This window comes from Phaseolus vulgaris, chromosome 11 (assembly GCF_000499845.2).
Source record: "Phaseolus vulgaris cultivar G19833 chromosome 11, P. vulgaris v2.0, whole genome shotgun sequence".
Taxonomy (NCBI): domain Eukaryota; kingdom Viridiplantae; phylum Streptophyta; class Magnoliopsida; order Fabales; family Fabaceae; genus Phaseolus; species Phaseolus vulgaris.
Window position 1 is genome coordinate 14351088 of NC_023749.2, and position 11882 is coordinate 14362969.

An 11882-nucleotide genomic window follows, 5' to 3' on the forward strand; every position below is an offset into this window, starting at 1 on the left:
TGCTTAAAGGATATTCTCAGGAACTTTGATTTGTCCCCTGTCATATGCTTGGAGCATACACTGTCCAAGTACCATAGTTGCTTGCTCTCCTCCAAGATTTCCTACTAAAGAGATTTTCAAGTACAAAGATTTGGTCCCCTTATGAATGTGGGTCCATCTGGTTTATACTTATCGATTAAAGCTTTATTTCCCTTAGGAATCCACTTCATAAGCCCTTTAGGAACAACATGTTTTCTGATTTTACAGAACCTCACAGAATGACCTCTTTTCATGAAATAGAAGCATGTAACAATCGGTTGTTTCGATGGTCCAATCGATTGTTTTTCTGGCATTTTCGAAAATGATTTTGAAAATCTATCTTGTTTGTTTTGTGGATTAAAACCCAATCCAGATATTCCAAAAACACAATTTTGAGAAGCTAGCACACTCTCAAAGTTGGATTGGCCTTTAGAAAGCTTATCCACTGTTTTAACAAGATAGTGGACCTTCTTTTCAAGATTTTCGCAATTTTCACAAACTACAGTATCACACTTGCAAGAGGAGTTTTTGTAAATGATTTCCAGATTTTCAAAATCCATTTTTGAATGTTCTAAATCCTCTTCCAGTGTCTTTACTCTGTTTTCTAGCCAGTTGTTCTTTTCTTTTAACCGATTGTTCAAGAGAGCCAATTGGTTGGCTTCTTCATGCGTTTCTTGAAAGGCTTGAAGCAATTGACCATAATTTTCAGAGTTTGATGAACTTACACTACTTGAGTCATCCTCCTTTCTGGCCATGAAGCAAAGATTGAGGCTTTTCTTATTTTGCCTTCTCTTCCTTCTTTTTTGACTTTTTGTCATTGCTTCCTTTGGTTCATGAGCAGCCTTGAGTGTCTCCCACATTTCCTTAGCAGTTTTGCACTTTGATATCCTAAAAAATTCATTAGTATCTAGTGCAAAAGCTATAATGTTTTGAGCAGACCGATCAAGCTGGGCCATCTTACATTCATCATTTGTCCATTTGGACAAAGGTTTTGCAATGAAAGAATTTATCCTTTTTGAACTTTGGAATGTAAGGACCATTCTCAATTGAATCCCAAATTCCTTGATCAATAGATTCAATAAAGATTTTCATTCTTGCTTCCCAAAACTTATAATTCAATCCACAGAGTAAAGGTGGTTTGTAGATTGTAGCACCTTCCTCAAAAGATAGTTTTCCAGCCATAAAAAAGGTTTTTGATCAACTTGAATAACTTTCAAGAACCAAGCTCTTGATGCCAATTGTTAGAATATATGGCCTTAAACGAGAGGGGGTTGAATTGTTTAAGAAAGATTTTAGTAAACTTTTAAGCTTAGAATGAAAAATACTTCAAGAAAACCTTGATTAAGAATTCAGTTTTTCAAAACATAAAGCAAAAGCACAATACTGGAAAAACAATCGGTTGTTTTACCGAAACAATCGGTTGTTTATACCAATTATTAATTGACAAAACTGAATTTAAAGAGATAGGGATAGAGAAATTGTACACAGTTGTTTATACTAGTTCACTCCAAATCTAGAGCTACATCCAGTCTTCTCAGAACCCTGAGGAAATCCACTAACCAATCACCACTTGATCACTTACACCACAACCAAGAGAATGACCTTGAACACCTCAAGAAACACACTCTCCTTGGCCAACACTAAGATTGCTGACCTTGAACACCTCAAGAACACAGCCAATCTCAGCAAACACAGGAAGAAAATTATTCAACAGAGTACAAGAATTACACTTGTTACAAAAGATAATCTGAAATCAATACAGGTAGAATCCTATTCCAACACTTTGATCAATCACAAACTCTTAGCAATCTCAGCACTTTGAAAAACTCTTTGGAAAAACTGTCAAAGATTCTTAATTTTCAAATCTATTTTTCTGAATTTATTCAAAGATGTAGTTTGTTATCAAATCTTAACAAACTCTTAAATTGCATTAAAAGATTGGTCAAAGCATTTAATGACTGGAGCGTAAGCAGTTAAAACATTTAAAGCTCAGTCAAAGAGAAAACAGTTTTTCTGTTATGGTCCCAAAACAAACAATCGGTTGTTTCCTCGAATCAATCGGCTGTTTTGGTACTTTAACAGTTCAACCATTCAAAACAGTTTTCAATGTTTTTCTCAAAACATCTAAGTATAAACAATCGGTTACTTCGACAAAACAATCGGTTGTTTTAACTTAGTTTGAAAACATTTTACTTTCACAAAGATTGAGAATGCTAATGCTTTAGATTTAATCACAGGATGGATTACAACATATAAACTACCCCAGAACAAAGCTTAAACCAGCACAGCAACATCAAGCATAGCAGAGGCTTCAACATCCTTCAAAGGATTTGGATTCTTCAAAACATGAACACCACTTGGTTCAACAGTAGCGAGTCGTTTTTCACCAACAAACTCCGAGCACCCAACTCCTTAGCCAACAACATCCCAGCTACCAATGCCTCATACTCAGCCTGGTTATTGCTGGATTTGAAGGCAAACCTGAGGGCCTGCTCGATCAACAATCTGTTTGGTCCCTCCAAGATTATACCAGCCCTACTACCGTGCTGGTTAGAAGAGCCATCCACAGAAAGAACCCATTGGAAATCCCCCCATCTACGTGAGGGGCTTCTGAGGAGAGTTCTACCACGAAGTCAGCATAAAATTGGCCTTTGATAGGTTCTTTAGGTTCATACTGCACATCAAAATCGGACAACTTGACTGCCTACCGTACCATCCGACCTGCTACATCAGGTTTCTGAAGGACCTTACGTATGGGAAGGTCGGTCATGACAACCACTGTGAAGCTTTGGGAATAGTGGCGAAGTCGCCGAGCTGCAAATACAACTGCTAGGGTTGCTTTCTCGATGGCTTGGTAGTGCACCTCGGGCCCCTGTAGCACCTTACTCACGAAGTATATCAGCTTCTAAACTTCATCTTGTTCCTGTACCAGGACCGAGTTGATCGTTAGATCTGTCACCGTGAAGTAGAGGCGAAGGGGAGTATCTGGCAACGGCTTGCAAAGAATCGGCAGGCTGGCCAGGTACACCTTCAGCTTGGGAAACACCTCCTCACACTCGCTAGTCCATACGAAGTGGTTATTCTTCCTTAGACATTGGAAATAAGGATACCCCTTATCTCCTCCTGCTGAAAAAAATCAGGACAGGGCAGCCATCCACTCAGTCAACTGTTGTACCTCTTTTATAGTGGCAGGGCTCCCCATCCCTATGATTGATGCGCACTTATCGAGGTTTTCTTCTATCCCCAATTTAGTGAGCAAGAACCCTAAGAATTTCCCTACCTCTACCCCAAATACACATTTTTCGGGATTCAACTTCAAGTCATACTTGGCTAACGTGGAAAAAACCTCCTCCAAATCAGCCACATGCTGATCCTTTTTTGGTGTGGTGACGACCATGTCGTCTACATATGCCTGCACATTTCACTCTATCATAGGGCGAGGATCTTATCCATCAACCTCTAGTAGGTCACCCCGGCGTTCTTCAACCCAAAGGGCATGACCTTGTAAAACTAACTGGAGAGGTAGGTCATGAACGCAGTCTTACGCTCGTCGCGAGGGTGCATACGGTTCTGGTTGTACCCCGAGAATGTGTCTAAAAAGATGAGGAGTCGGCAACCCGAGGCACTGTCCACTAAGGAGTCGATGCTAGGCAGCGGATACGAGTCCTTAGGGCAAGCCTTGTTTAGGTTGGTGAAGTCAACACACATCCTCCACTTCCCGTTGGCTTTCTTAACCAACACAACGTTTGCTAGCCACTCCGGGTACTAGATCTCCCTTATGTGGCCCTTACTGAGAAGCTTATGGGTCTCTTCTCGAATAACCATACGTCTCTCCTCGTTGAACTTCCTTCTCCTTTGAATCACGGGCCTGACCTTTGCGTCCATCGTGAGTCGGTGGCACAATAAGTCAGGGTCGATGCCAGGCATGTCAGAGGCGAACCACGCGAAAGCGTTTAAGTGCCTCGCTATTACCTCGGTGATCTGATCTTGTAGCTCTTGGCCCAGCGACGTGCCGAGCTTAAACTTTTTTCCCGCAATTTCTTTCTCCTGGACCTCACCTGCAGGCTCAGGTCGCCTCTTGCTGGCGATCTCTAAACGAGTGATCTCTTTCATGCCCCTGCGGCTAGTCGGCGACCACACATATTCCTCTCTTGTTCTTCAGGCTGTTCTCATAACACTTTCTCATTGCCTTCTGGTCAAACCTGATAACAATTACCTCTCCCTCAAGGGAGGGCAACTTCATCTTCATGTGCCTCGTTGAGGCCACCGTGCCTAACCTGTTCAAGGCAGGTCTACCCAAAAGTATGTTATAAGTTGAAGCTGTGTTAACAACTAAGTACCTGATATTGGTAGTACGAGATGAGGTGCCATCTGAAAAGGTCGTCCTTAACTCCACGTGGTCCCTTACTTCAATCTGGTCTCTAGTGAAACCAAACAGACAACCGTCGTAAGGTCTTAGCTTGTCGGGTGACAACTGTAGTTTGTTGAAGGTCCCCCAGAACATCATGTCGGTCGAGGTGCCCTGGTCAATAAGGACTCTGTGAACTTTTCTTCCCACTGTCACGACCGAGATCACCACTGGATCGTTCTCATGTGGGACTACATCTCTCAAGTCATCCTTGGTGAAGTAGAGGTCGGGCTCGACCGACTGATCAGGCTCTCGTGCCTCCACTATCATCACCTCCCTCGCATATCTCTTACACTGAGAGGCAGTACAACCTCCTCCCGAAAATCCTCCCGCGATTGTATTAATCTTGCCATGGACAAACACCTCGTGCCTCTGGTCCGCTGATTGCAGATTCTCCTTTGGTTGGTCCTGGTTCCCTTCAAGGTATTCCTTCAAGAAACCATCCTTCACCAGCCCTGCCAGCTGGTAACCGAGAGCTATGTAGTGCTTCAGATCATGCCCGAAGGCTTTGTGGAAATCGCACCAGATCTCCTTGTGTGGACCCAAATTCCTATCGAATTTCGAGGGAAACCTTAGTTGGTTTGCCATCCCTGGCATAGCCAGCAGCTCCTTATAAGACATTTTGAACTTGGGTCGAAAAGGCAAGTCATCCTTCGCCCTTGACCTAGTTTAGTTCTTTCTCGGCGCGTAAGGCGCTCACTGGGTGTCAAACCTATTGTTGATCGCAGCCTCATGCACTCTCATTGGTTGGATCGACCACTCTCTCTAGGTTTGGCCTGTCCTGTGTACGAGTTCCCACACTTAACTGTCACAGCTTCCTTTGCGGTGATGTGGGCAACAACTCGCCGCCTGATCTCCCAAAAAGTCTTTGCCCATCCTGATCAGTGAGTCGCTAAAGGGCCCTGACATGATCCCCTGCCCGAAGGCATGAACCATCAAAGCCTCATCCTGTGTTTGGAGTTTTACCACGAACACTCCAAACCTGTTCAGGAAGACTTTAAAGGTTCTCACTGCCTTTGTTTCACCCCGAAAAGGTCGAAAGGGATAGGCAGTCGAGCTCGGTTGACGATGAATTGTTCCTTGAACAAAGCATAAAACTGATCAAAGAAGGTGATGTGACCATCTGGGAGGCCAACGAAGCACTGCAGTGTTGTGCCTGTGAACGTGCTCATGAACAACTTACAGCGCATGGCGTCCATTCCTCCCGAGATCATCATCTGGGTGTTTAACACTGTGAGATGGGCCTCTTGGTCTTCTACACATGTGAAGACGATCTTGGGCATCATGAAGTTAATCAGCACGACAACGTCCATGATCATCTGTGAAAAAGGCACGGGGAGAGCCTTTTCTTGTGTCGTTGGACTCCGTTCTCCCATGGAGCGCTCTCCTAGTCGCTGTAGATCTCTACGCAATTCCTCGTTGCTTGCTCGTGACGCATATAGCTCCGCCCTGAACTGATCTTGCCTAAGCACCTGTTTAGCTTGAACCTCCGCCATGAGCCTGTCCTGGTCAGCCTTGGATGCCACCACTGTCTCTTGAAGGGCGTTAATTATCTCCATGAGCTGTTGCAGGGTGGGATTATCGTTTCCTTCTGGTCCTGTCGGACCTTGCCTCGTGTTCCTCATTTCGCTTGAGAGCTCTAACACAACTATGGATGGGACCTGGTTTTATCGTGCCCCACGGTGGGCGCCAAATGTTCTTGCCGGTTGACTTGGTCGTCGGGCAACTTCAATCCCAAGTTGTGGCTCCGTCTATCTCTGTTGGAATCTTCTATTCCCTTTGTCGTGTTGGAACGCGGCTTCGTTGAGATAGAGAGGGTCCTACCTATTGATTGCACTTTGACGATCAAGTCAATACAGGGCTTATAAGAAACAAGAAGTAACAAGTTTCAGTCTTAGAAACAACATATCTTTACTTGGGATCTCAAGTCCCTTTTATAGCATACCTCTTGTAGCAGCTTTCTATCACAAGAGTCTTATCTCAACTGAAAGCCTATGCATTAGAAAGATATTTTGTTTAGGGCACGCTCTCTTAGTGTCACAGCTGAACAGAATTTTTCCTTCACTGGAGTGCATCAAATCTTAATAGAATAATCACCAGGGTACCAACTCATGTACCAACATCAGGGGTCCAATTTGTTTTACGTAGGCATCTTTGGTGAGGCGCTACATATCATACATGCAGCCTACTCATTGGGCCCTAGCACACATGGGCTTAGGCTTATAGAGAATGCTTTACTTGTACTAGACCTGAATGCACTAAACGCACCCATAGGCCCATTAACATTCTTTGCTGACTGACCAGGCATTATACACGAAGGATTACATTAAGTATATGAATGAGAGTCAATACACACATACCTGGAGCTCACTCATGTGGCCCATCAACTCAACCCGACAACCGAGCTGACTTGTTTAACGCAGACGCTGATGTCCAACCACCAAATACTGAGCTTTACACGCTCTGGTCCAATACACTTTCTACTAGACCATTATGTTAAGGTGTTCATGCAAATGTCAAGTGCCTTGTATCATGTTTTGTACAATAATTGTTGAACATTTCTTAACAGAACTCTAGACCTTTATTAGTATGAAACATTTAACATATTTTCTAGTCTGATTTTCGACTAGACGCTTACAATTTTGTAAATTTTCAAACGTTTTTAATTCTTAGTTTTCTAAGGGTACAACCACAACTTCTTCAAAAAATAATCAACAAATTGATAGAAAATGTATAACTCTTGAATAGGATTTGACCCACTAACATAAATATAAATTTGTAAGATTTGTTAACAAAATCATTGAAATTTATGAGAGATTTAAAAAACTCTAACTACGAGCGTCATAATCTTTCTTGTAAAATTTCTGTTAAATTAAAATCTGTTGTGGTGTTAGCGGAAGTGTGTTTTAAAAAAGTTATGATGTTTTTTGAGAAAAGAATACAAATATGAAACTGAATAATGTATGTTTGATTATTATTTAATTATAAATTGTTATACAGTTACAGAAATTATTTTAATAATTATATCTAAATATTTTTTTATTAATTAATTGTTAGGGAAAACTAAAGTAATGTGGTTAAATCCTAACAAAACATTACATGATAAAGTTTAAGCATAGAAAATAAAATAAAAAGAAAAGAAAGTAACATATAGTGAACTTTGTAAGTGGTTGTCGGATTTAAATGGTCCACGATGTATGCCTTATCCATATCTCTTTGGATAAGTATGCCACTTGTTAATGTTTACATAATTTATTATCCTAATAAATGAAAAGATAACTGTACTTTTTCAATGATTAAATTTGGAATTATTAACTTAGCGTAAAACTAAAATATCTCACCACCTAATTTACTCATATATATTTAACCATCAATGTTGAGTTGATATCACTGTAAATAAATTCATTATTAACAAGGTTTCCATTGTTTCATTTAATTTAAATTATTTTTATTTTCTAAACTAATATAAAATTGTTTAGAATTATACTAAACACATGACACAATAATCTTAATATATATATATATATATATTTATTTATTTATTGAGTTATATATATATATATATATTATTTTGAATTAAATTGACATTTAATTTTCTACAAAGTTATTTTTTTTTTGCTAAAAAAAGTCTAATTATTCAATACATTTCAGAATTTGTGGTTATTTAGACTATATGAACTTATCTATATATTAAAGTAGAGTGGATGAAAATTATTATAATATTTTATATATTTTTATTATTATTTTTAATCTAAATTGTAATTTGATTTTAATAACTGGTGTCAAATTTATAATGTGACACATAAGTTACTAAATTGAAATTTAATTTTAAAATAATATAAAATTATTTATATTATACATTTATCCTATTATAATTTTTTATTATTTGTTGTTTGGGGGAGCTGTTTAATATTTTCAGATTGCATTAAAATATTTATAACTTTCTAATTTGGTATGATTTATTATTATTTTTTTTGGCTAATAATAAATATATAAAATATTTAAAAAATAAATTTAAATAAATTTAAATAAAAATACATTAAAAATATATAGTTATACAGAGGGAATCCTATTTAAGTGTCTTCTGTGTAAATGTTATACACGCCCTCGGTTTAATGGGTTTAATGTCAGAAGGTATTGAAAGAAAGACAAATATAAATAGGGAGGAAAACAGATTTCACTAACCATGACGGAGAGATATTTGTTTTTATCGAAAATAATGAATGAATAGTTAAAGGGATGGACGAAATCGTATAACATTAATCTGCACAAGAATGAACTGATAAACCTTCTTGTATTGTTTAACAGTAAATTTTTCATTTTAAATTTTTTTACTTTTCAATTATTTTATTTAGATTAAATAATTTAAGTTTATCAAATTTATTTTATGACAATTAAGTTGGATTAAATCAACAATATTTCACTCTTATCAATGAGAAATGTTTTTTAAAATTAAATAAATAAAAGAATAGAAAGGTAGAAATGTTAAAAATTCAAAAATATTTAAATAATTATTTTTTAAGTGAAATTTAAAATGATATAATTTTAAGTAATTCAATTGTTTTTATATAATTTCATATTTTTAATTTTTTTACTTTAAATAATGTATTTTACTATAACATATTTTTAATTTTCTATAAAAGTAATTATCCTCTTAAAATTGTTTACTAAAAAGCATTATAAGTGTCACTCATTAGTTATTTATGTTTTTCAGTGATTAAAATCTTCTGAAAAAAATTAATATGAAAATTTATTTTATTTTATTTTATTTGTAGCACTTTTTTTTATCATAAAAAGTGTTAAAATTTAGAATTGAATCATTCCCTATCCACTATTAACATAGTCTAGTAAAATTTTATAATCTATTGTATTTATTACTTAATGCTATATATATAATTTTTAAAAAAATAACCAAGCTAGTATTTTATTATAACATACTCATGTTTCTTATAGTTTTAATTTATTTTTATTTTAATAGTTAAATTTACTGTAGTAAGAGAAAATACTACTCCATCAGATATTGCAAACTGCAAACCAGAAACAATCTTTAACATCTCATACATGAAAAAATGCAATTATTATCTATTTAAATATGCAGTAATTATAAAAAAAATGTATAAAAATATTTTATTTAGTCATTTTTAATTTTTAATATATGTAAGAAAATATTAAAATATAAATAGAATAAAATAAGTTAATATTTGTTACATGGAATCTTTGGGTAAATTACAAAGAGAAAATACTCCATTCAATTTGGAAGTAACCGATCCAAATAAAGACAAGGTCTCACCGCAAGCAAAACCACTCTTAAGATTAAACTGCACAGTATTCCATCATCCAAAACCACCATACTCATACTCACATGTTTTACCCCTCTGCCCCTGTTTCCCCTATAAAGACACACACATATTACTTTCCTCGACCCAACAACATAAGACATGAGTTACTTGCTCCGTCTCTGTATATCCACCACTATGTCTGCGGCGGCAGTGGAGGGTTTCACCACCAAGAGTCGCAGAAGATTATTATCCGGTGGAGACTGCTCGGACACTGGCACCACCGGAAAGAGTGATGTGTCAGATCGACGAGATCAAGCAGATGAGTCTTTCCGGAAAGTTATGTACTTGAGTTGCTGGGGTCTGGGATAACATCCTCTGCTTTGCATTGCATCCACCAAATTTCAATTTGCATGTCTTTCTACTTTCTTTAATCATGTAATTTTTTAGTTGTACAGCAAGTTAATGGAATTCAGCTTTTCAATTAAACTATGTCAAAAGTTACTAAATTAAAATTGAAAATAATTTAAAAAATAAAAAATACATGCAACCAAAACAAGATTACGAGTCACTAATGCAACTCCAAGATACATGTCTTGAAAGAACTATATTAACTGGATTTTGTAGCATTAACTTTAGCATTATAATAATCTCAATCAGGAGGATTTTCTATAAATTAAATATGTGTGTGATCTTATTAATTAAGATAAAAGTTTTGTCTATCTTAGAAACATCTCAGATGATTTGATATGACTGTCAACATGTTGTTGGGATGGAGGAATAACTTTAATTATACTAGTTTGTTTATTTCAATCTTGTTGAGGTACATTGTTTTTTATGCATAGCTTAAACAATGTTTTTATCTTTCTTTGTCACATAATAAGTTTTAAATTTAAATACATGTTTATTCTTCAGAATATCAGGATATTTTTCTTTTTTTATAAAATTTCATTTATTTTTAATTCATAAATTAAAGAAACCGATGTTTTACAGAGTATGCATGCAAATGAAGAACTAAAAAAACAAAAATTACCAGATATTTTATATAAATATAAAATTTAAATGAATATTAAAAGAGAATATTTAAGAGTTTAGTTTTAATTTTTCTGCCTCACTCATGATTCAGGAGATTTGTTGTGCAGACAGATGGAATATTATATCTTTTTGTTTTAAATGGACAATCTAAATGTATTGTCTTGGGAAACTAATTTTGCTTAGTAAATAAAGGGAATTTTTTTATAGTGAAGAAGAGAAATTACAATTTAACTTTGTTTTTAAGTTGAATATTGAACGGTAAGCCTGTGATGTTATTGGGCCTGAATTGAAAGACAGAGTGAATTAAATTAAGGTTGTTGCTTCCTGCACTATACAATTTGTTACTTGCATTGTATATTTTTTTAAATGCTTAATATATGTTTGTAATTTTCATTTGAAAGAGGGCACATATGTGGTTAATTATAGTAAAGATGGAGGTTAATTGAGCTCCATAGAAGTGTATTGGAAGTCGTGATTGTGAATAAAATATAGATTTTGAATGAAAATATAGATTTTGAATGAAAATGACGAATGTAGTGTGTCTCCAAATTGGATTTTATAACATTTTGGAATATTTAATTTGAAAGATTTTTATGTATAATTTGTAGTTTGCAATTATGGAAGTGCATTTTGGAGGAGAGAAAAATTGCATTATGGAAAGTACATTCCAAAAGAGAAAAATTGCATTATGGAAGAAGTACATTCCAAAAGAGAAAAAATTGCATTATTACATTTCGGACAAGGGAAATTACATTATTGAAAGTATATTTCGGACAAAGAAAATTGCATTATGGAGAATGGAATCCGGAAGGGAAATTTTGGCTTATGGATTTTGGTTTCAAAATATGGATATTGGTTTCAGAAAAGACAAATTGCCTCTTCCAGAATAATTTTTTCGAAATTCATAATTAACTTTTAGGATTTTGTTTTAGGTTTGTTCTTTGATAAATTATTTTTTTCACAAGATATATGAATATACTATGCTCGTACAAGAGAATGTTATATGAGGTTGATATGCGGGAAGGACTGGATGATGTTGGTCTGGAGTAGTCAATATCTTATAATGCATTGTATAATGAATGTAGGGCACACAAGTGTTGAGGCCTTTACAACATATGAGGTAAAGGTAAAAAAACTATTTACAT

General features: G+C 35.8%; 1 protein-coding gene across 1 annotated transcript; it reads right to left on the reverse strand.

Annotated features, from left to right (window-relative positions):
* Window positions 1–4141: 4141 nt before the first annotated feature.
* Window positions 4142–5047, reverse strand: LOC137834984 (uncharacterized). Its single transcript, XM_068643270.1, has one exon. The coding sequence runs from the start codon at window positions 5045–5047 to the stop codon at window positions 4142–4144; it is 906 nt and encodes a 301-aa protein (XP_068499371.1).
* Window positions 5048–11882: the final 6835 nt, after the last annotated feature.

What these genes read in the sequence shown, in the direction of transcription:
- LOC137834984 (XM_068643270.1), bottom strand. Translation starts at nt 5,047, where the DNA reads ATGTCTTATAAGGAGCTGCTGGCTATGCCAGGGATGGCAAACCAACTA.